We start from the raw sequence: 25272 nt of genomic DNA on the forward strand, positions 1-25272 counted from the left end.
AACCATGTGGGGGTTTAAAAAAAATGAATCCAAATGTATGTTGTTGTTGATGTTTATGTCGTTTTTGTGTGCAGGGCATCCACCAAACGTATACCTTCGCACACAAACACACCTGGCCATTTATTTTGCTTTGCGCGATCGTTGATTTCCTGGAACGTTACCTTAACCATAACATGTAACCAAATTCCACAGGGTGACACAAACACGTGTACAAATAAGGGGGGGGGCAGACAGACAGAGACAGAGGGAGAGGCAATACTGTCAGCACTTATTTCCCACTGATTAAACATTCATAAATCAACTTTATCTACAAGACTTTACACTAAACGTATTCTTTCTTCTTGTCTTTTATTCTTTCCCCCACATGTCGTTACGCCTTCTGATGGCTCCATGTCAAACTTGTTCTGCCAGTCGGTAGTACTTCCTCGAAACCTCAGGTCCGCGGTGTCAACCTTAAACGTACATGGGCGGAGCTGCCATACCACACCCCACCCTACCCGGGATCAGCGCAGAGCGCACAGTGGATGTTGGCGATAATCTCGCTGACAGGACGGCTGAGCTGACCGGCGCGCGCTCCTCTTCTCAGCTGTCGGTGAAACGCGTTAAATCACAGCCACAGGTCGGTGTCTAAAAGCCCGCTCTCCCGGGAGCCTGCGGCGAAGTCGCTACGGCGGCGGAGACTGAAAAACTTTCGATCCAGGTAAGTCATAAATGCTCTCTATGCATACTCCATATTTTATTATCAGGAACAAGTGTGCGTGACGTGGAGGTGACACGGCGCGCTGCCTGCGGAGTTATAAAAAGTGAGTGTAATAGGATTTAGTTCTGGATGAAGACATATTCCCTTGCTGACAGCTGACACGCAGGGGTTGAGATTGTCGTCCTCCCTCCCGGTGTGGGAGGATGATGATGATGATGCGCGGGGTCAGAGGAGTAATGAGGTTTCCTGTGTCTGTTCCATGCTTTATTGGCTTTAAGTCTAGTTAGGAAAAGGTGAGGAAGGCCACTGGCCCTTATAGCCTCAAGCTGATCAACTCAGTACTGGATTACAGTGTTAGTTCCCTGCAGCTCACCGAGTCTTTCCGCATTTAGCAACCCACACTGAGGCTTTATAAAACCACAGCTATTGCGTGCAGATTGATGCTGTGATATAAAGTCCATGTAAGTTTCATCACTTCTGCCGTTTTGGCTTTTTTTTGTCACGCATGCTGCAAACCAAGAAGTAAGGATCACAGTTGAAGAGCAAGGGCAGTGCGAGTGTTCCAAGATCCAGCCTGTTCAGTTTAACAGATATCATTTGTGTGTGCATGTTAGGTGCATGTTTGACTGGCTTTATATTAACATCAATAGTAGCTGGTGCTTTTGCGGCAACTGTTGCTATGGAAAAGGTTGTAATTGGCGTCGAAATTAGTGATGACTCACAAAAATTAAGCGCCTTCAGAACCTCTTTTCCAATGCTGTTTTGTAAGGGAATTACATGCTGATACACACTTCTTATAGTTTCCAATTAGGCATTCATTTTGGTCTCCCACCACTTTCCAAGTGCATTCAGCCCAGTTAGTTTATGCTTTTTAATATTTCACAAGATGTCAATATACACCCACTATAAGAAATGCACAAGGCAGCAGATACAATTAAACGCTGTTAGAGCCACCTACATCAAGTCTAAGGCTACGTTCACACTGCAGGTCTTAATGCTCAATTCCGATTTTTTGATCAAATCCGATTTTTTTGTCTCCTCGTTCACACTACAAATAAAATGCGACAGCAAACGCGCTCTAGTGTGAACGCTCAAAGCGGCCCGCATGCGCAAAAGAAGATGTCACACACAACGCGCTCTGTTTAGACCAAGAACAAACAGTATTGTTTGACTGATGGCCGTTAATATAAAGACTTCGGACTTTACGTTTCCCAATTTTTGCTTTAAGTTATTTTGTTATTTACATAATAATGTAAATAACCTAATAATGATCCTTATTGCTGTTTTAGAGGAGCGGTGCTTCAAAGGATAGTTGCAGATTTCTGTCAGAATCTGCAGATTATACAGTACAAATAAAATGTTTACGTTGTCTTCCCAACAGTTTCACTAACATCTACACTGGATGGCCAGGAAGCGTTCGTGATGTCTTCTCGGGCGCTGATAATTGGCTTCAGTCTTGTGTCGGTGACGTAAAAGACGGATTTAATGCGACTTGACCGTTCAAACAGCAGTCGCTTTCTAAAACATCGGATATGTATCGGATTCAGTACCACATACGAAAGTGACCCAGATCGGATTTGAAAATATCGGATTTGCGCCGTTCACACTGTCATAGCATGATCGGATATGGGTCGCATAGGGTCAAAAAAATCGGATTTGATGCGCTTTCGCCTGCAGTGTGAACGTAGCCTTAGATATTTAAGGAGACATTTCACTATCAGAAAATTGTTACAACATTAAACACATGGAGCTTCAGACCAACTAGATTTGTCATAGAAGCTCACAGGAGACACTTGAAGGAATATTTCTCTTCAAAGACGGCCCTAGTGGTTAATAAATACATGTTATCCCCCTTATCGCACAAACCAAGCAAGGCCGAAGATCAGTGGGATCATTATTGCTGCAGGTAGTGAGGAGTGCGTGGTCTGACGTCCTTAAATCTCTTTTCCTGCAATTGAGTGGCTCAAAAACACAAGCGGTCACAGGATACAGGTTGGCCAAGAAAATGAGGCAAGTATAATTTCACAAGCGGCACCTTATAATGCAACAATGAAGTAAAGCTAAAGAAAAAAAGCTGTTCCTGAAAGAAAGAGGCAACCCATGAGGGATTTTCTCTGTGATCTGTACTTAAGAGTAAAGAGAGAGAGCAGGATCTGTTTTTACTGTTTTGGTTCTGTTTTAGCTGCTTTGCCTTTATTGATATGATAACAGATAAACAATGGACACTGCCACTGGTCTAAGCAGTTATCCTAGCAGCACTCAACAAGCCCAGTTCCGAGTGATGGATTAATGCATCCACAGTCTGTATGTAAAAGAGGATGGAAATAGCCTTTAGCAAAGGCTGTTGTGACACCTCAAGCTGAGCATTTTTGCCATTGCCGTCGTGGTGTTTCAGATTTGAAATTTTAGTATCTGTCTGACAAACAGAGGGACGCTGCACTGCCCGTAGTTACCAGCGTTGAGCACACATTACAGATTGTCCTGCTTTATCCATGGGCTACGGGCTATTTAGACAACAAATTCATTAGGAAAGCGATGACCGAGATTACGGAGCAGGGCTTGTTTTCCCACTTTCCCTTGTTTTTCAATGTCCGCACTTCTTTTTGAAACCAGAACATTGCCCCCTGTTAGCCATTAGAAAGAATGCAAGTTAAAGGCCCCCATCAGGCCCCACACACTGTATTTAAAAAAAAAAACAACAACAACTAAGAGTCTTTATGAGATATTTTAAATGTTTTACACCATTTTATGCACTATGCACCCTGTCTTGAAGTAGGTAAAAGAGCAGCTACTTAGCAGAGCACTTAAGGTGCCCATACCTTAGAATTAGTGGAGCTTAGAAGAAGTTTCAACAGGGAGGCAGCTTGCTGAATCTGGTTTTGGTTAAGATGGCTGGTCATTCTTTGATTAGCTAAGCAGACGTTATGGAAATGTGTCACACAGTCATGTAAATAAGTAATGGAAGAAAAGACAGGACTACAACAAGCTGGGTGGGCTTTTCAGGCCCATCTACGTATCAAAAGTTTTATGCTTTGATTGCTAAGGAGCATTCCAGATTCTCACTGTGCATACGATTTGCCCTCTGGTTGTCATTTAGTCACCTCTAAGTTAATATTGGCTTCAGAAAATGGTGCCTGCCCATTTCATATCACCAATGGTTAGTCGGCCTGTGATGGCTTTAAGTTGCTGAAAATAGGGAATGTGTAGACCCTAGAGCTGGGCGATATAAGATTTTTTCATATCACGATATGTTTTTTTCATTTCAGGCGATAACGATATCTATCACGATATAAGCCAAATAACTATATTTGTAAGATTTAAATGTGCCGTTGCTCACAAGTAAAATGTGAAATAATCAGCAGCTTGTTTTTATTTAAATATTTATTTCCCATAATAAATTCAACAGGGTAGATGTACTTAAGGAACATGAGACTTTTTCAGATAAATAAAGGCAAATATTGCAAACTACACAAAAGGCAGCCACTAAAGCGTTTAAGTTTCAAAATAGAACAAACGAAACAGACTAAATTGTCAATTCCACTTAAAAACAAAATATTAATTCTAAAAATAAATCTTAGTTTGTTTAACAGAAGAACAGACAAAACTGACTACGGTAACTTTTGTCAATATCAAATAAACTGAGAACTAAAAGGAAATTCTCAATCTCTCCTTGTTGTATAGCTGAGCTTTTCAAACAGTTTTAACAGTTACTTTAGTCTGACAAAAGCCGAATGACGAATTAGCGCTTCCAGTCAGAGACTGAGGCTACGTCCACACGTACACGGGTATTTATGAAAACGGAGATTTTCCGTTTTCGTTTTAAAAAATAATCCCGTCCACACATAAAGGCAGAAATGAAGGAAAACGCTGCTATGAACATGCCAAAGCAGCAGGTGGCGCTAGATTCCTAACCGTGCAGAAATGTTGGCCAATCAGAAGTCTAGAAGCCTCAGTGGGAAATAGTAAACGAAGCTGGGGCATAGAAGCAGAACCGAGTCGTATGTGTGGAGGGACAGTAACTGTGTGTATATGTAAGCATTTAAACACTGCAGAGAGTAGAATTAACAGTAACAGTATTGTAGAAATTCATTTCACCGAAACAATAACGTGGCGCACACCTTTGACGCTGCGTTTTCTCCGTTTTTCTAGTCCACACGTAAATGCAAAAACGGAGTTTTTAAAAATCTTCGTTTTCAGTGACCAAAAACGCCGTTTACGTGTGGACGAAAGGTGCAAACGCATAGAAAAATCTGAGTTTTCAAAAATACCTGGGTACGTGTGGACGTAGCGCATGCACCAGTTTATTGTATTTCCAGACTTGCTTTCGGCACAATTTACAGTGCACGCTACTCTGTTTTTTGTCAGACTTGAAATAGCCGAAATACCTTCACACTACAGAACTTCTCTGTCTCTTCCGTTCGACAATCTCTCCGGCATTGGAACCATCATCTGTTTTCTCTTCGGTAACCTTCGGTCACGCTCGGTTGATTTCTCTAGTCGGCTCACTCTTTTCCTTAATTACCCTGGCGGTAGGGTGGCTGGCTGCTTCCCAAACAAATACACATGTGCGGCTTGGCACTTACACTGTACGTAACAAGTCACGTGACGCTGTGGCTGTGATTGGTTCGGCTCTGCGCTACTTAATTTGGATTGGCTGTTCTTTTTTTTTTTCTTTTTTTTTAAGAGGACAAGAGCGGCGAGGTCTATCGCGATAGTTTAATTTTTCTATCGAGAAAAGTTATATCGCGATACATATCGTTTTCGTTCTATCGCCCAGCTCTAGTAGACCCCCTAAAGAGCAGTGTTTTCACTAGGAGAGAAGAAGTTCTTCCGCACATGATTGGGCCTTTCTTACTTTTCCAAACCTTCCATTTGGCACATAACACATGGAAAAACACAAAAAGCATAATACGGACTTTGATACATGTGAAAGTTGTTGCACTGACTTTATTCAAGTGATGAATAACCAGATTGGTGGGCTGTGTTTTTCTTTAAAAAGAAAAAGAAGAAGCCAAGCTGTCATTTTAGTGGGATGCCACTATATCCTAGTTACTGTGTAATTTAAGCCCTGCCAGTGTATTCAGTGTTATCGTGAACCTTTTCCACAAGTGCCACAATGACAATAAAAGCCTGGATCCCCAACAGACCTTTCGCTCTGCTGGTTATTTATGGCAAAATATGGACTGAAAACAGCTACCTACAGTACAGTGAACCTTCTTAAACACAAGCACGGGTCAGTGTAATTTGCCAACTGTGTGACTTAAAGTTTGTCCTGACAAGGTCAATTGAAGTGATCAAAGGCCATGTTTTTGTTAACTTCAGAGGTTGTCTTTTTTAGATTTGTTTAATTGCTGTGAAAACTGCTCTGACACAACTTTGCATGTCGTTTTTCTGCTGGTTTCTACCCTTGATTGTTCCTCGAATTCCACTGGAACTAGTGTTCAAACCGGTTTTTACTTCAGTACCAGGAAATGTGTTTGGTCTGTTCCAGTCTGAGCAGGAATGCAATCCGAGTGATTTATGGTATCTTCTTTATATATTCTTCACCCAGACTGTGCAGTAAGTCATGGTCAGAAATACAAACTGTACTGTACAGTTTATTATCCTTTTACAAAGATAATTAACTTTGCGAGCTAGATCATGGCAAACCTGCGGGCTTGTTAAATCGATATCTTCTCAACGATACTGCCCCGAAACGCTCAAATGTATTAGTGCCTCCGCAGACGTGCTTACGCCCCAAGGAGGGGAAATTGTTATTTTCTAAATAAGGACATAAGTGGATGCGTAGTAAATGATTGAAGATATGTTGGGCACTTTGCATGCTCAATCTCTATAACCTTCCAGGAGAGAAAGACAGGTTCCCAGAAACACGTCTCCCATAGCTCAGCTGTGTCGGTCAGGTCTCTTGAGAAAGTGTGACTCTGCATAAGAAAGGAATGGTCTTTATTCATCAGCTGTGCAAAGGTGAGCTGTTGTGCTGTGGAGCTGTTGTACAACCACATCAGACGATGCTTCACTGCTCGCATTTTACCACCTCATCATCCAGCACGTGTACCATGACACTGGAAGACTGCTGACAAACAAAAATCCTGAATGATTTATAATCTCTAGCATGAATCTATTTTCACAGTAACCCGACTGAGTGATTTTGGATATTTTTGTCATGCGTCATCTTTACATTGCGTGTGGAGATCATGCTAAAACCAACAGAAGGTTTATCGGGCATTGATTTCCCAGCTTTTCATTTTATTTCTATTTTTTAGATGAAACCTTATGCACAACAGCAACTCTACCACCTCTCTGCACGTTTGCCTTTTTACCTTAGAGGTCGACAGTAAATGCAGTTACTTATTTACAGATCACGAACAGACATGTCTGGGTTTCATTCTCAAGACGTGCAGCATTTTTTTTTTTTTGAATGTTACATTACATGTTAGTGACTCGAATGCTGTTTTTTTTCCATAATGCATGATGCAGGTCTCATCATAGTCAGGAATGATATTAATAAGAGGCAAGATGTTAAAAAAAGTACTACAGCAAACTTTAAAATTCATAAATGTGGTGGTAAAATCTTTTGTTTGTTTATTGCAAAACACACTTGAGAATCCATACAGTGAGGATTATTCAGTAATATTGAGGGAAGAGCTTCACTCTGTTGGCCAGCACTTTTCCAGCTTGGCAGCTTATTCAGTTTGGACTACTGGTTATGTAAGAAGGCTATATGCAGCAGGAGGCTAATCCAGTGCCTTGATCTTAATGCCAATTATCAGATCATGGTGACGTTAGTAAAATGAAGGCACCATAATAATAATAATTTTTTTTTTTAAGTTAGTAACAAGTTAGTAATACTGTAGGTTAGCATACTACTACACATAATATGACAGCACATGTCCAAGCACACCTGCGCCTTACACCTCAGCACGTTGTTAATGTAGAATTTAGCTGTTGTGAAACACATGCCATTAAAAAACTTGACGTATTTCATGGAAAAAAGGTCAGTCTGTGCCTATGCTTGTCTAGTTTTGTGTTTTTTCACGGCGTGTGTTAGGTTGTCATTCTTAGAAATAGCATGTATGCAATTTTATTGCAGGGCTCTCATGTTTCCACCCACGCTCAGTGTCGGCGCATTAAAGCATGCGCAGCGAAGTACTTCACATCATGTCATGACATGTCAAGGTGACGGCAAACATGCCACGAACATCTAGGAGATCTCTTGAGTCAAGGCGGCACCTTTTAAAACAAACAGCTCAGTTTGGACACTTTGTAATGAAATGGTTATTTTATATTCTTGATTTTAAAAAAGTCTAATCACAGAACAGGGCCTCTGTCCTGTTTTTTATTTTTTCACATGCAAATAAGAAGCAAGTTGCACACTACCCTTACACAAATTTTCTCATTTTTGAATCTCCCTTTTTTCTAGTTTTTCAGAGCTTTGTGTTGAAGAAAAAGTGTTATTTGCATATTTTTGCATATGCTCAGGTTAAACTGCATCAAGTGCTCCCTTAAAAAACACACAAAAAGCACTTCAAGTGTGATCATGCCCCTCTTTATATTTGATCTTTTTCTTGGATGTACTGGTGGTTGGGGGTTGGTCAAAGGATCCTTGCATTTGACAGGTCAAATCCTGGCTTAACAAATGTTCAGGCCCAGCAATGAAAGAAAAGGGAGGCAGCATGTGAGATAACATGTGAGGGAAGTTTTTTTTTTTTTCTGTCAGCCTTATCGCTCATGCAACATTAGCTCTCCCATCTATTTAACCTCTAACTAATACCCCCTGCATCTACCCTACCCCTGCCGTCCAATGGCTTTAGAGATAAAGGGTCGTGCAGAGTAATAACTGATACTACATCAGCACATGCCGAAGCAAATGCAGATTTTCCAGTCATGAGAAGATGAGTCAAGCCAGTTTCCAGCAAGGCAAATCAGCCTCCTGCTGTGTGTGTTGTCGGGGCAAAAGCCCGACCACAGATTATGCAATCAGTTACGCTGTGTGTGCCAGCTGGTAGAGGTAGTCAGAGACAGAGTGGATGCTTTTTTTTTTTAATCCTTAGTGAAACAGCACATTATCCTCTAGAAGGTGTTTCGTCTTTCATCAGTTTTTTACTCTTCGTTTACTCAGATACTTTGTTTACCATTTTGGCTTATGATTCATATTCATAGCAACTGATCGAAATGGTTTCTCAGCATAAACTGATCCAACGTATCCGATATTGGATATTTCTTTACCACTGACTATAACGTTATTTCACCTGTGGTTAAAATCTTTTCACACCGTCTGTTTCTAAATGCGGAGGGCTTTGAACTAATTTTAGCGCTGCATGTAACACTTCACCGTCAAACAGGTTAGTGTCACAATAAGAAACCACACGGGCTGCATGTTCCAGTTTTTGTTTGTCATTCAAGTGTGTTGTAACTCAATACAAGATGTGCAATCAACATTGTGGGTCAACTGATTTGGCAGATCAGACAAGTCCTCCGTCTTCACCTTTCTTTCTTCCTTTCCTTCTCTCGTTTTTTTCAGCCCAACAAGGTTTTGTGGTGCAATGATGACGAAAGTCAGAGAAGTTCTCCTGCTGTTGTTGCTGCCAGCCTTTGTGCCGCACACAGACGGAACGCGTAAGTGTTTTGGCTTGAAACTCAGTCTTAGCACCTTCTTAGGTTTCTGACAATGAGCTAAGATATCCGAGAGGTGTGATCTAGCTGGTTAACACATGAGCCAGATCTGCATAATTAATAAGCACTAAGCAACGCTGAGTTTCATCTGTGGATATTTTTTTTGTTTCATATTACTCTCAACTCACGTTAAAGTTTTATTTCTTTCATCTTCTCATCTAATTTAAAATTTCGCCTTTTTTCATTGCTTAGGCTTGACACACTGTTTAGGATGTAGTCTAATAAATTCCTATGTTTCCTTGTTTCCATCTAATATCTGTCTTAGGTTATAGTTTACCTGGCAAGCCCACAGAGATCAAATGCCGTTCTCCAGAGAAAGAGACCTTCACATGCTGGTGGAAGCCAGGATCTGATGGGGGCCTGCCTACTACATACGCTCTCTACTATCGGAAAGAAGGGTAAGAAACTCGCGCAGAAGCGCCCAAGCTTGTTATAATTTTACTTCATGTTATCTAGTAGCCACAAACATTGAGTAATAGTTGTTTTTTTAGTTCATTCATATAAACACAGATCATAATATTAGTATATCAGGGCCCTTTACATAATGTATTATAAAGGGAAGTGTAAGCACTTGGCAATTGTTAAAAAAATGATTTTTCATATTAATAAAAAGAAGAGTTCCATCAGTACAGCTGGCACAATGGGATGTTCTTGTTTGTGGTTTATTAAATGGCAACAATCCAAACGGTGTCAGAGGATAAAGATTGCAAAGTGCTAAGAGGTGCCCGTGAACATGGATTTTTAAATACTTCAAGGTTGATACACATGTACAGAGAAGGAGTGGAATTACTAGCTTATTTAACTACAAAGTGAAAACACAGTTTGTAAACACTGTAAACAATCCAGGCAGGCCTTGGTCATGCAGTGGTTAATAAAGGTGTGATGGGGAATACTATTACGACTGGAGAACACTGGGACACTAAAAATCTACTATGAGTACACCGAGAAGACTGATTGGTAACAGGTGTTTTAGATTAAAACAAGTGATACTAATGAGGGCAAAGCAAACATTGAAAAAGGCAGGAAAACAATCAAAGGAAGTCAAACTGACAGGAATATAAGAAGGCAAAAAAACGACACCCCCTCCCAATAAAATAACAGAGAGAAAAATGAACAAAACTTATATTGTATGTTAGGCTGCATGTGTTGCATGTGAAGAGGCTGATAAAAACTGAGCCACACATTGACAAGAATGATACTGAACTCCTGATATGCAAAGCATATGGCCACATAGTGTCATGGTTTTACTGTGGCTGGACTCAGAGGGAATCAGACAAGTGACATGAAGTTTAAAAGGTTTATGTACAAAGTATACAAAATCAGTACCTGGCTGATGACCTGTGTGGAAGATGACCTCTGTATTCTGGAAAGGTGTGGGGAGATTAACAAAGGGAATTAGCAAAGTCGGGCAGAGAGAATCTGACTGCAGTAGCTCAGATTGTCTTTGAGTGTTTACTTGTCAGCAGTGAAAGTCGGACTGAGAAAGTGGTTATTGGCAGGAATCTGAGGGAGGCTGAGGAGAGTTGTTGGAGAGTGGTCCGGCAGGTGATTTTCAGGTAATTCCTTTTTTTCAGAGGAAGTCATGTAATTAAAACTGTGACTGTGATTACCCAGCAATGGCTCTTAAACTAAAAAAAAAAAAAAAAAAAAGATTGTCAGGGTGAGGTTAGCCTAGCGCTAGCACCCAGGGCCTCGCAAAATGCTTTCCAAGCTTTAGATATGAACTGGAATGTGCAAGATGAGTTCTGGTTCAACAGGGTCTGACTCTGTGGAGAATTGACGAGACAAAGCATCAGGTTTCACATTTCAGGAGCCAGGTAGATAAATTATGGTAAAGTTGAAATAAAGCCATACATATAAAGAATAGTTGCCACTTTGCTTGTCTTGAGTCATTTGGAGATAAACTAGGTTTTTATGATCAGTCAATACAATAAATAGTATTTCAGCTCTCACTGGCCAGTGCCTCCACTCCTCTAAAGCTACTTTGATTGCAAGTAACTCTCAGTTGAATACGTCATAGTTTTTTGCTGGAGGCAAGTGCCAAGAAAAGAAGGCATGCGGCTTACCGTCGGCTTCTGTACATTAGCACTGTCCCCACCCGAGAGACCCGCTTCAATAATGAATTGTTTTAACAGATCGGGATGGTTCAGTACAGGTGCAGAGTTAAACCTGTCTTTGATCATTTGAAATGTTTGATCTGCTTCCTACTTCCATTTCATTTAAATGGCCTGGAAAAGGAAGTGAGTCGGTTAATGGTACTGGAGCTTGACTATAATTCCTGATGAAGCAGCATTTAAAGTTTGCAAATCCAAGGAACCGTTGTAGCTGTTTCCAGGATGCGGAGACAGGCCTGTCAATTACAGCTTTCACCTCCGTCTCCAAGAAAAGTCACATGGTTAGCATGAATTCCACATTTTTTGGCCTTAACGAAGAGTTTGTTTTCAAGTAGTCTCTGTAGTACCTGCTTGCAGAGACATGAAGTTCTTCGAGGGTCTCAAGGTATCATCCAAAAAACAAACAAAAAGATGTTTCAAACGTCTCTTAAGACATCATTGACCAGGCCTTAAAGACAGTGGGGGCATTGGTTCAACTAAATGTCATGACCATATATAGTGACCTAATGGAATGTTAAATGCCGTCTTCCATTCATCCTCCTCCCGGACATGGAACAAATGATAAGCATTACGTTGATCTAATTTTGTGAATGCTGTGGCTCACAGGCTGAGGTGATTAAGGGAAAAGGATACCTATTTTTTACAGTGATTTGATTTAACCCTCATAGTCAATGCAGGGTCGCAGAATCTCTTTTATTTTCTACAAAGAAGAAACCCGCACCCACTGGAGTGGAGAACGGTTGAATGATGCTGCTGTCAAGGGAGTCCTTGATGTATTTATCCATGGCAAGGTGTTTAGGACCGGAAAGATTGTATAGACGGCTTGAGGGAAGAGGCAGGGTGGTAAGATGCAGAGACTGGAAATGGTCCCATTTTCTTGTACACGTTCTCTGACGTGGGTATCGATAAGGTCAGCAAGGGCTATAATTCCTCAAAAAACTTATTGCAAGAGGCCAATTCATCCTTCATTTGCTCATTAAGGGTATCATAGAATGTCCATCTTAGGGCTTTTTTCTCCAACCCTGTCTCAGCCATTACCCTGGACTCAGTAGAACCTCTGCTACAGACTTTGATGCAGGTTGAATACATGTCAAGCTGCTTCTTCCTCATTTAGAGAGTGTTCACAAACTAACTTGAGATTTCTTAATGAATACTGTGTAGGACACAGACTCTATAGGGTTTCATAGTAAATATGCTTTAGTGTATTTGAGTGCCCAGACCCTTAACAGTAGTATTTTGTGAACAATTGTTTGAGAAGGCCCGTGGAGAGCACTGAAACAGTAGTGAGTACCAAAGCAAAAATCCACCCCAGTGACCTGGCTCTCCACCAGATAGTTCAGGTGAGATAGGGATGGCTGTGAAAAGGCAACTGCATCAGGAGAGGGCACACTGACCTGAACCGGAGCTTCCGGGATGGGAGAAGGTGACAGTTTGGAGTGAATTATTTACAGTGCATTACCCATCTGTTCTACCCACTGATGTGTTTCACGTAGCTGCTGAACTATAGATGTTAAAGCCTTCTCATGTTCACCTAATACAGTCTGCTGCGTCCATGGGTTGTCTACATCGTTCTGTCAAGGTTTTACTGTGGCTGGGCCCAGAGAGCAAACTCAGGCAGCTGACATGAAGTTTAAAAGGTTTATTTACAGTCCACAAAATCAGTAAGTGGCTGGTGAATAGCAGGCCGAGAGAGGGGTTGTTGGTAGGCAGACTGGAATCAAAGGACGACTGAGGAGACTTGAAGGAGAGTGGGCAGGCAGGTGATATTCAGGCAAGTCCTTGTTTCCACAGGAAGCCTCAGAATTAGATTTGGTGTACTGTCACTGTCCGGTGGTAGCTCTTGAACTCCAAAAAGGTTGACAGGTGGGTGTCTTGATGAGCTTGCCAAGAATTCCAGATGGACAACACGGAAGTAGACAAGAAGCAGGAATCACTAATCGAAACAGCTGCAAACAAACGTCAAACATAAGGCTCTAATTTACCACCATACAATGGTGGTAAATGGTGGTAAATTTTACCACCATTTACTCTCCACCCATGGGCAGTGGCAGGAGCAATCTGCCCATAACTCAACCTGAGAGCAAAGAGGAAAAGAAAACAGGGAGAACAAGTCTAGCCTGCCTTAAACCTAACAGAGAGAGGAGGGCAAAGTTAACGTTCCTCATATCTTTTACTAAGGCTCTGATTAGCTTAGCATAAAGGCCTGAAGGTGATGCACATCTATTTTGTCACTGCTCCCTGCCAAAAACTAGTCCATCCCTTAACCCTCTATGACATATAGTCCTTTTAGAGGGCTATGACTTTTGAGGTTCTTTTCCAACTATTCCAGTCTTCAATGGCGGATTATTCATCTTCCTTAATATAACACGTAAGCTAACTTACAGTATTTTCTAATACTCAGAGTACAGTAGAGAAGATATGGCAGTGGATAAACCATGGCATGAAGGCACCCAGAGGTTGAAGGCCACTTCCTGCTGGGAAACACTAGATCCTGACATTGATCTAGATGTTACTTTGGGCGATAAGAACTACCTAAACAAATTGGTTTAGGTAGTTGTGGTGGTGGTGGTGGGGGTATTTTTTTTAGTATTTATTTTAGTATTTATTTATTTATTGTCATTGTCAAGAACAATGAAATTGCGTTTGGGGCTTCCATACAACCCCCCCCCCCCCCCCCCCCCCAAAAAAAAAGAAGAAAATAATAAATACCCCTTAAAACCCAAGTGTACATATTTAACCCAGTGTGACTCCAATGCAATAAGACAATCCTTAGCAATAATGTTCGTAGAAATTCAGACAAAGACCTGAGAAACATGACAAAATACAACAATGCAACCCATTCAATATTATTGTACTGTGAGATATGATATCAGATATGATAGTTATCTATTTAAGAAAGAGGGGGGGGGGGGCAGGAGGGGGAAGAGAATAAAGATATGATGCACCAATGCAGACCAGTTCATTGCTATTAAGAAGTTGGATATGGTTATTGTCCGTGAGAGGGGGGCAGAGAGTTCAGGAGCCTCACAGCCTGTGGATACAGGCTGTTGGCCAGTCTGGATGTTCTGGCCTGTATAGACCTGTACCTTCTCCCTGAGGGCAGCAGATGGAAAAGGTGGCGCGCAGGGTGATGTTGGTCCCGCAGGATACTGTGCACCCTCCTCAGACAGCGAGTGGGGAAGATATTACTGATCTCTGGCAGACTTGTTCCAATAATTCTGCCAGCTTCTTTCACCACCCGCTGGAGTGCTTGCTGATCGGCCTTGGTGCAGCTGGGGAACCACACTAGAAATCCATACGTCAGAACGCTGCTGATGGCACAGTTGTAGAAGTTCAACATCAGAGATCTGGGAATGTGTGCGCTCCGCAGTCTCCTCAGGTAGTAGAGGCGCTGTTGGGCCTTCCGTACAACTGAGGTGATATGGTTGCCCCAGGACAGGTCCTCGGTCACAGTTACCCCCAAGAATTTAAAACTGCTCACCCTCTCCACCGCCTCACTGCCAATGAAGAGAGGCAGATGGTTGTTATGACCCCTCTTCCGGAAATCTACAATGATCTCCTTGGTCTTTTTGGTGTTTAAGACCAAGTTATTGTCGTGGCACCATGACTCTAGTTGTTGCACCTCTGTCCTATAGTTTGTCTCATCATTGTTGGATATAAGTCCGAGCACTGTAGTGTCATCTGCAAACTTAACAATGAGATTGGACGCGCAGGAGGAAATACAGTCATGGGTGAAGAGAGTGTATAGCAGAGGGCTCAGAACACACCCCTGAGGGGCACCGGTGTTGACCACAAGGGTGGAAGAGGTGTTCTTACCCACTCTGACACTCTGTCTACGGTTAGTGAGGAAGTCCACAATCCAGTTGCACAGAGAGGAGTTAAGTCCCAGTTGGTGGAGTTTGGGACGGAGTTTGTATGGCCGGATGGTATTAAAAGCCGAGCTGTAGTCTACAAAGAGGAGCCGTGCATAGGTGTTCCTGTGTTCCAAGTGCTTCAGTAATGTGTGCAGCACTGTGGCGATCGCATCCTCGGTTGACCGGTTCTCCCTGTATGCAAACTGGTGCGAGTCCAGGGATGGTGGAAAAGCAGCTCTGATGTGTTTAATGACCAGTCTCTCCAGGCATTTGGCGGGAATGGGGGTGAGTGCCACAGGTCTGAAATCGTTCAGACATGTGACATTTGACTGTTTTGGGATGGGAACGATGGTTGCTGCTTTGAAACAGGATGGTACCAGTGAACAGGACAACGAGGTGTTATATATAGAGGTGAAGACGTCCGCCAGGTCCGCAGCACAGTCTTTTAGCACCCGGCCCAGCACTCCATCCGGCCCGGCCGCCTTCCTGGTGTTAATGCTCCAGAACACACGCCTCAGCTCATGAGTGCTCAGGACCGGAGCAGGGTCGGTTGAGGGGAGAGGGGACAGGACAGGGTCGGTGTTCTCCCTGTCAAAACGGGCATAAAAGAGATTTAGATCCTCAGCCAGAGTAGAACTGTCGGCTGAGGGTGATGGTGTTCTTCTTTTGTAGTCCGTGATAGCCCTGATGCCCTCCCAGACCTGCCTTGGGTTTGTGTTGTTCTCAAACCTGGCCTCGATACGCCTCCTGTGCTGCTGCTTGGCAGTCTTGATGCCTCTTCTCAGGTTGGCCCTGGCAGCACTGTATGCCTCCTGGTCCCCGGATTTGAAAGCGTTGTTCCTTGTTCGAATAAGTTGTTGAACTCCGTGTGTCATCCAGGGTGGATTATTAGGGAACACACGGAATCGTTTCCAAGTTGTTACATTGTCCACACAGAAACAGATGTAGTCCAAGTTTATGTCTTTTGACCGTTTTCACAATAATATAATGCACCATGCTACAAAAATTGTTTTTGAGGTTTAACTGTGAAGCTCCTGAGATCCGAAACGATTTGGATATCATACATTTTTGCAATAGTGAACCACCTGTTTCACCAGCCTGAATATGTACTAAATATGTTAATCAGTAATTTTGTTCTTGCATATATTTTCTTGCACCACAACACAACGGTTTTGTGGGAAATTTCATGAAGAAAATAAAAAGTAAAAGATTTTTCATCACATATTTCACCTGTAAGAGAGACATCTGCAGTGAAATTGGCTGCAAATAAATGCTGCACTTTCACAAACCACAAACCTCGAAGATTCAGCAATTTCCTCTGCTGTGATGAAACTCCATCACTTTGTGATTTTGCTAGGAGAAACATATATTGCCGCTTTCAGTTCGGGAGCTTTTTGCCTCGAGTCAGTGGCTTCCAATCTCTGCTGGTGTTTGGACTGAGAAAAGAAATCTCAGACTGGCTCTTTAAACTACACGAAGAAGCTCTCAGTTCTCCACCGCTCTTGAGATTGTCTCCCTTTAACATCAGCTTTCCTGTTTTGTTCCCCCATACTTGTTGTACTATTGCAAGTGCAGCAGAGGTGTGCCTGTTTGTTTGGTTTGGTATGTGCAGGGGCGGGTTTCACTGCGCACATGTCATGTCTTAATTGTGCAGCTTGCAAACATGTATGTACCCAAAGTTTTCTTTAAGAAACTTAAATTGAATCATCATTATTTTAATTTGATGATCTTGCATTTAATGTTCTGCCTAAAATGCTTTATGGCGCAGATTTATTAGGATAGGTTTTTCCACTTAGTCAGTTTTGCCATGGTAATGGCCTGGTAAATGGCCTGTATTTATATAGCGCTTTTACTAGTCCCTAAGGACCCCAAAGCGCTTTACATATCCAGTCATTCACCCAGTCACACACACATTCACACACTGGTGATGGCAAGCTACATTGTAGCCACAGCCACCCTGGGGCGCACTGACAGAGGCCATGGCTTCCTGACACATCACATGTGCTTCTTTCAGTAACTCTATAAATAAATCAAAGTAATACCATTATAATGCTATATTATTGGTGTAGTATTTTGTATTGTTTCTCCTTTTTTGATGTCTTCTTGTATTCAACTTTCAGTTCACTGTGGTATAGTGTGTAGCAGCAGAACAAATACACTTTGATTAATTGGTTTGTGCAAGTTCTGCTCACCATAGAGATGACATGAGTCACTTTCCCCACGTTTTCTGAAATCAAACCAAAGTTTATTGATTTAATTTATTTTTTCCGTCTCCAGCTCGCATGCATTTGTCGCAGGCAGCTTTACCAGCATTCAGAGGCTCACATATTTTTCCTCATGTTGTCCGCACCTGAACATGTCCCCCGACCAGTCGTCACTAGTTACTGCGACAGCAGCAACAATTTGTTTCCCATGTTCTATATGCAAACACTCCCAGTTGTGTTCATTATGACACCCAGGTCTACTGGGATATGAACCTGCAGTTCAAACAGAAAACAATACCAAAGTTATTTTCTGTGTCTCCTTTAATTAAATACAACATCCTAGCAGCTTGACAGTAAAAAAAAAAAAGAAAGAAAAAAGATGGCCTCCACTTATTTTGCAGTCACACTTTCTCACCATCTGTCTCCTCTCGTCACTCTCACACACATGTGCAGTGTCAGGAATAGGGAGGATGTACACTGTTATTTTAATGTGGCTGTGCAAGCACAATGCCAGCGCACACCTGTGATTGCATGCCGCTCCTCTGCCTCTCTTGCAGTTCTAACGTAGTGCACGAGTGTCCTGACTACCACACAGCCGGGAAGAACTCCTGCTTCTTTAACAAGAACGACACCGTCATCTGGGTCAGCTACAACATCACCGTGGTGGCCACCAACGCACTGGGCAAGACCTACTCTGACCCTGTGGATATAGACGTGGTCTACATTGGTGAGGGGACTGGGGGCAGGGGTGGAGGGGTTTTCATAATTTCACCACAGGGATTAAAAAAAGCAGCTCCACAGCTGCTCGGCAGCACACTGCGCTACACTGTGGCAAATGCTCTTGGAGTTTAGTCACCCCCTCCCGTTATGCTGTAACTGCTCACTAAAGGTCACCTTTTAATGTCCACAGTGAAATTTCCTTTGCAGCGATTAAAGGACTAGCTGATGCACGATCTACAAAATCAACTGAAATTAAGTTTAGCATTAACTAATGCTAAATTAAACAAAGTTAAAACATTCTTGTGTTTTGAAATTGTAACAAGAATTTCTTTTACCTCCTTATCATTTATGAGCTTCTAATGTGTTTTTGGTGGGGGCCAGTCACACTTGAGCACATGCACACTTGTTTACTGCAATGGAAAATCTGCTCTCTTTTCTCCTGCTTCAAAAATGCACACTGTCCAGTTATTTTAGACAATCATTTACTTCGCTAACAGAAATAAAGTACTTTAATGCAAGTAATTCAATACTTTAGTAAGAAGTAGTTCCATCCTTCAAAACAAAAAGTATATTCATGAAATATTTAAAATGGGAGAGTAAATTAACAGAGAAGTATTCATCTCGTCCTTGAGCCTCCTAAACTGGAAGTGTGTCGAGTTGTTCTGATCTGCTTATCTTTTTCTTTGTGTTACCTCACAATTGTCAGATATGTGTCTCCACGAGGATAGCGTAAAGCCCAAACAGTGACATTTATCACTACTATATGTCATAATACACACATCGACAAATATGTTGAAGGTCATTCCTGCAATGCTGGTGCTTATCCGCTGGGAGTGTCCTTTTGTTAGCTGTGTAACAGCTGATAATTCACCCTGCAGTGTTTTCACCTGCTGCCGTTCACAAGCCCTGTTGATGCCTATTGGTTTTTTTGTTTGTTTTTTCAGTAATACAATCTTTATTCATTGTTGGATTTGCTGTTGCTCTGTCTTTCTTTCATTCACATTTTCTCTCTTCTGCTCCAGTCAAGCCTCATCCTCCAGAAAAGCTAGAAGTGACAGTAATGAAGGATCAGGGCTGGCCTTTTCTTCGAGTGTCTTGGGAACCACCTCGTAAGGCTGACACCCGCTCTGGTTGGATCACTCTAATCTATGAGCTCCGCGTCAAGTTGGAGGAGGAGGAAAGCGAATGGGAGGTACGTAGGTCTCAGCGCATTTCAGGGTGTGGTATGCTCTTTGAAGTATTTGCCTTTCAAATTTGAAACTTTGTTCTAGGCTGGTGTAAGGGAACTACACGATGTGTTAGTGAAAGGACAGGTTTTTGAACATTTCAAATCTGTATATTGACAGCCTGACAGACTAATTGATTTGTGTGTTTCTGTTGACTATGTGTGTTTCCAGAATCACGTTGCGGGCCAGCAGAAGATGTTTAACATTTTCAGCCTGCGGTCAGGTGGTACATACCTTATTCAGGTGCGCTGTAAGCCCGATCACGGCTTTTGGAGTGAATGGAGTTCCACTTCCTACGTCAAAGTTCCAGAGTGTAAGACATCCGCCAACTGTCTTTTGCATTAACTAATTATTATATATTGTATAGGATATATTTATTTATTAAAGGAACAGTTTAACATTTTGGAATCTATATTACAGCACTTTCTTGTTGAGAGCTACTCTTATAATCTGAAGCACTCAGTTAGTTTACCTTAGCATGAAGATTAGAAGTTAAAGAAGGAAGCTAATCTGGCTCTTTGCAAAGGAACCGGTTTAACCAATTTAATTATCACTAGAAATCGTATTCCTTCATTGTGGTTTTACTACCTTTTTTTGCAGGATATTTATTTTTCCAAGGGGCCACATGACAAACCGGAACTAGACGGTCGCACCAAAAAGTGGAATTCTGCTCAGTATTATAATATTTATAAGTTTGTTGGTACGGCCCTCCACAACAATCCCAGTTGTCATGCAGCCTCTTGGGAAAAGTATTTGTTTGCCTCGCTTTAGCATGATGTAATGATAATAAACCCAGGAAGAAGAAAAAAAGATGGATACTGCGTTGTTCTGCTGAAGCACCCACACATTGTTATGTTGCGTCTTTCAGATCTCCATCGGGAAAAGTCTGTCTGGATCCTCATTTTAGTCTTTTCTGCCTTCATGTTACTGATCCTCATATGGCTGATACACATGAATAGCCACAGGTAACAATGATCTTCTTAACCACTTTGCTTTGTTAAAATGCTGGTTATTATTTATTTAAATGTATTGTTTCTGTGCAATTTCAGAACGTAATAAGAAAGTACGCCCTCAATCAGATACAAGCTTTTATGTATAAGGACAAAACAACTGTGATGATGTCTTGAAAGGTTAACGCAAACTCATATTAACAACAGCAAATGACAAATGACATGTCCCTTATTTAACAAATATTAAGGCAAAATGCAGAAATTACTGCTTCTATAGAAATTAGGACAGTAAGTAGCAGCCAGCTCCTGATAATCAAATGCAAGTGTGACGAACAGAGGTTTTGTCAGATTTGCTCCACAGTACCACATTTAGTGAAAAATAAACACAGAATTTCAGCACAGGGACCTCATAGCACCTGTCAAACACAGCGGTGAAGGGCTGATGATTTGCGCTTGCTTTGCAGCCATAGGGCCTGGGCATCTTTCAGTCAAGGTCGATCATGAATTCCTCTGTATACCAAAGTATTCACACGTGAGGCCATCTGTCTGACAGCTTGGCTGAATCTAGGTCATGAAACAGGACAATGATCCCAAGCACAGCAGCAAATCTACAGTGGAACGGCTGAAAAAGAGAAATTAAGAATTAAAGTGCTGTAATGGCCCAGTCTCAAAGTCCAGCCAGACCTCAACCTGACTGAAACGCTGTGATGGGACCGTAAAAGAGCTGTGCATAAATGAATACCTGCAAACCTCAGTGAAGAGAAGCAATGCTATAGAGAAGAGGGTGCCAAAATTCCTGCACAGTGAAATGAGAGATTGACAAAGTCCCAAAGAAAACAATTACTTTAAGTTATTGCATTAGTTTTATTCATTTTTTTTTAAATAATTATAGAGTGTAATAAGTCATGAGCTTTGGTCCATCAAAGCTTGCATTTACCTGAGCTTTAAGACCTGCTAAGGACTACATAGTTATTTTTAACACTGTGATATGCAAAACCTTAGAATTGACTGAGGATGTGATTATTTTCACCATGACTGCACTTTGTCATATGTTACATAAGCCCAAAGCACTCTTCACACTTACATTTAGATCCTACGGTAGAATATTATTACTAAAATACTGCAATTACTTAGCTATCAAATTATTTGAAATTCTTTACATTTTCTTATGAGTTGTGGCTGAATTATCCCTTTACCTCAAGAAAAATCAATACTCCACACTGGTGCCCATTTTTCACACTGTTCTGTAAAACCAGACATGGCTAAAGGATATTTCTGTGCAGAGACTTCAGTCCTTCCTTTGTTGTAAAAAAAAAAAACCACAGAATGATCTTATTCACGTGTATAAATTTCCATTAGTAGGAAAGAAAAATCTGATTAAATGTCTCACAGGTAATCAACTATAAATAACTGTATTAGCTCATGCGATAATGTGACCATTCTGGGCTTTGGTAGCATACTGCAAGTAAAATACTGACTATAGTCATCACATCTGTGATATTCAACTGCTGCTAACAAAGCCTTTTGTGTGTCTGTGTGTAAAGTCTGAAGCACTGCATGCTGCCGCCAGTCCCTGGTCCTAAAATCAAAGGCTTTGACAAGCAGCTTCTCAAGGTAAAGGGGTAACATTATGAACACTGTCTCGATGGCTACTTATTCAGACAAAATGTCTATTTGTATAGTGGTCAAAGGAGCTTGCAAAGAAAAGCGTCTGGACTTCTTTAAGTTGCTTGAAGACGTTTCACCTCTCATCCAAGAAGCTTCTTCAGTTCTAAGGTCAAATGGTGGAGAGTCCCAGATATAAACCTTAGTTTTATAGTCTTCAAGCAACTTAAAGAAGTCCAGACGCTTTTCTTTGCAAGCTCCTTTGACTACGATGACCTGGATGACTGAGAACCTTCACAGACATATTTGTATAGTGCTTTCTAATTGCATTGAGTAGTTTTACTCTTTGTGTGCAGAGTGGCAAGTCTGACGAGGTGTTCAGCGCACTGGTGGTGTCTGACTTCCCACCAACCACGTCTAACTATGAGGACTTGCTGGTAGAATACTTAGAAGTGTATGTGCCAGAACAGCAGGAACTGATGGTCGACGAAGGCAAGGATCATGACGGCTGCCTGAAATCCATAGGCTCAGCATCCGACAGTGACTCTGGCCGGGGCAGCTGTGACAGTGACAATCTGTTGATGGATAAGAGTGGCGCGGCAAAAGAGGAACAGCAGCAACAAAATCAGGAGGGAGATCAAATTGGGACGGAGACACAAGGGCCCAAAGAAGCCTGGGAGAAGGAAACGATGCTATGTGCTAATGAAGATGTAGTTAGCCCCGATGCATCAAGTAAGAAGGTTAAGACCTGGCCTTCTGTGTTTTCCCCAGTGACTCCTTACAGCCTAAGCCCACTGGATCCACACAACTCACTTGAGATGCACAAACAGAATTGCCTTTCTGACACCCAGTTTCCTCCGGGCTCCCCATCCTCAGACCACTGCATCAAAAAGGCTCTCCAATCAAGCTACTGGGAGGTCTGCTTTAATAATAATCAACCTTATCCCCAGACAGATGTCCACCAGCAACTCCAGGCCCACAGCGATCGCAACATCTCAGCCATCAATGACGGAAATGTGCCCAGGAATCTGCTGTTGCCCACCCGGATGACTGAGTATGTTGAAGTGCAAAGGGTCAATGAGGAGAATAAGGTGCTTCTCCATCCTATTCCTTCAGGCCATACCCGTGAAGAAGCCTGCTCCTGGGTAGGACATGGAGACAACTACAGCAAAGTGAAAGGGGTAAACAGTGACAATGTGCTGCTGCTCCAGAGAGAGGTGGTGGAAGAAGAGAGCATGGAAATGGCTGGAGCAGCCGAGAGCTGCTACACATCTTCCATCGCTATTAACACTCCTAAGCCAACAACCTGCAGTCACATTGCCCTGCCGGTCCAGGAGGAAAGGGTTCTGGCAGTAAGTGGGTATGTCGACACTGCCACTATGTTCTCCCTGGACACTTAGCAGACATGCCAGCCCAAATTGGCAGTTGTAGAACATTGCAAGAGGCGGGGACTGAAAGATACGAAAAAGCACTAACACTCCTTAAAAAAAAAAAATTGCCAAGACAATGTATATTTATTTTTTTATCTTCTTCTCCTGTAAGAGACATGTCTTTGCTGAGGGCAGAGCAGTAACACACTATTGATTATCAAATAATTGTTATTGAATATCTTGACTAATGCGCTTAATTGAGTTTTGTAATTCTTCTAAAAATCCACGTGGTACTTTATATGAGCATCCTGATTGTACTGGATGTCTATCATGAACCATCCTCTCTGGCACATAAACGTTGTTTTCATCGATCCTATTGATATACCATATAGTAATTGTGATTATCTGTTAAAAACTGCAGAAACCCCGACCTTCTACTTTGTCTCAGTTTTTTGTATGTGAGTGTATTTTCCCTTTTCCTTATAGATACCAACACTACATTTTTAAGCTGCGTTCTCTAAAGCTACAATATGTATAGCATTAAAATTAAAAACAAACACAACAAAACACAGCAAAAGTGAGAATGTACTGCTCTATTTTTTCATTCAGAGAGAATGAGAATGTTTTTCTGTAAATACACCTCCTGCAGTTTTAATCTGCAAAGATATTTAGATTTTTGGAAGGCGGAGTAGTGTTGTATTACTTGGTATGGTAACGTACAACACTGCTCTTTATTCCTGTATGCACAGATGTCTGTATAGCCTACACGTACCTATATAAATATATGTATAGTTTTAACATGAAATGTAAAATCTTTGTGGAAAGTCATGTTTATAACAAAATAAAAAAAAAACTCAGTAATGGAATTTTGTTGATTTTTTTGTGTCCTAATTTGATAATTACATATGTGTAATTATTACTTGGCTGACAACATTAGTAATGAAAATACATGTGGAAAAGTATGCATTTACCCAGCAGCAAGCAGGGGTGGCATGTTGTTTAGAAGCAGCCCAGCATAAGGTGGTATTCAGGCCCCTGGATTGCTTTGCAGAGTACTCATTAATAATTGCAAATATTTACCAAAATGTTATTGCAGTGTGGTGATCCAAGCATTACTACACTGAATTGGTAAAATATCAAAAGATCAAAGAATTTCATACATTTCAATCATAGAAAAGTAAAATCTAATTTTTGTTTAGTTACTAAATACATACTAAGGATCTTCTGTGCTGTTGTACATGCAGTGGTGATCAGTGAGGCTGTGGGATAATCAACGTTTCTTTTTTTTTTTCCAAACTTGCAAAAGAATGAATAACGTGACAAAATAAGCAAGACAAGTGAATTTAAAACGCAAACGAAAAAAGATAATGTAGCCTGTTTGGCGCCCTGGGTGAACACTCCCTCTTGCGCCCCCCCCCCCCACACACACACACACAACATATTAAGGATTGTACATTAACATAAAACTGTTGTACACACACACACATGTGAAGAGAGAGAGAGTTTGCATAGTATGCAAACGGCTACCAAACAGCCATCACAATTTGTCATACAATGAGAACAGGACAAATTGACAATGACTAATTAATATTAAAATCTGTAACATAATGTATTGTTTGGAGTTTAGTCTGTTACTGATGCTATTTTTACCATTTTTTTCTTGAAGCAACTGTTACTCACATTATTTCCTTAGGGATTAATAAAGTATTCTGATTGTTTCAGGATGACCTGCCATTATCCAGTGACACATCTGCTTACCTGTATCTTTTGCTCGTTTCTCCTCTTCTTTTCTCTTTTTTCTAAACTGAGGACCTGATGGCTTTGAACTTTTCTTGTCCATCTTCAATTGGTTTTAA

General features: G+C 41.5%; 1 protein-coding gene across 1 annotated transcript; it reads left to right on the forward strand.

The window, feature by feature from the left end:
- The first annotated feature begins 503 nt into the window (after nucleotides 1–503).
- prlra (prolactin receptor a) lies at nucleotides 504–24276 on the forward strand. The gene is made up of 9 exons (XM_080874813.1): nucleotides 504–700; nucleotides 9222–9316; nucleotides 9639–9771; nucleotides 18103–18272; nucleotides 19288–19457; nucleotides 19663–19804; nucleotides 20360–20456; nucleotides 21986–22055; nucleotides 22403–24276. The coding sequence occupies exons 2-9, from the start codon at nucleotides 9244–9246 to the stop codon at nucleotides 23444–23446; spliced, it is 1899 nt and encodes a 632-aa protein (XP_080730939.1). The 5' UTR covers nucleotides 504–700; nucleotides 9222–9243; the 3' UTR covers nucleotides 23447–24276.
- The last annotated feature ends 996 nt before the right edge of the window (nucleotides 24277–25272 follow it).

Source organism: Rhamphochromis sp. 'chilingali' (assembly GCF_963969265.1).
Source record: "Rhamphochromis sp. 'chilingali' genome assembly, chromosome: 2".
In the NCBI taxonomy this organism is placed as follows: Eukaryota; Metazoa; Chordata; class Actinopteri; order Cichliformes; family Cichlidae; genus Rhamphochromis; species Rhamphochromis sp. 'chilingali'.

Coding starts and splice junctions, on each gene's coding strand:
- prlra (XM_080874813.1), top strand. CDS start 9,244: ATGATGACGAAAGTCAGAGAAGTTCTCCTGCTGTTGTTGCTGCCAGCC. Junction 9,772..18,102: donor CTCTACTATCGGAAAGAAGG/GTAAGAAACTCG, acceptor CCTCTCTTGCAG/TTCTAACGTAGTGCACGAGT. Junction 20,457..21,985: donor ATACACATGAATAGCCACAG/GTAACAATGATC, acceptor CTGTGTGTAAAG/TCTGAAGCACTGCATGCTGC.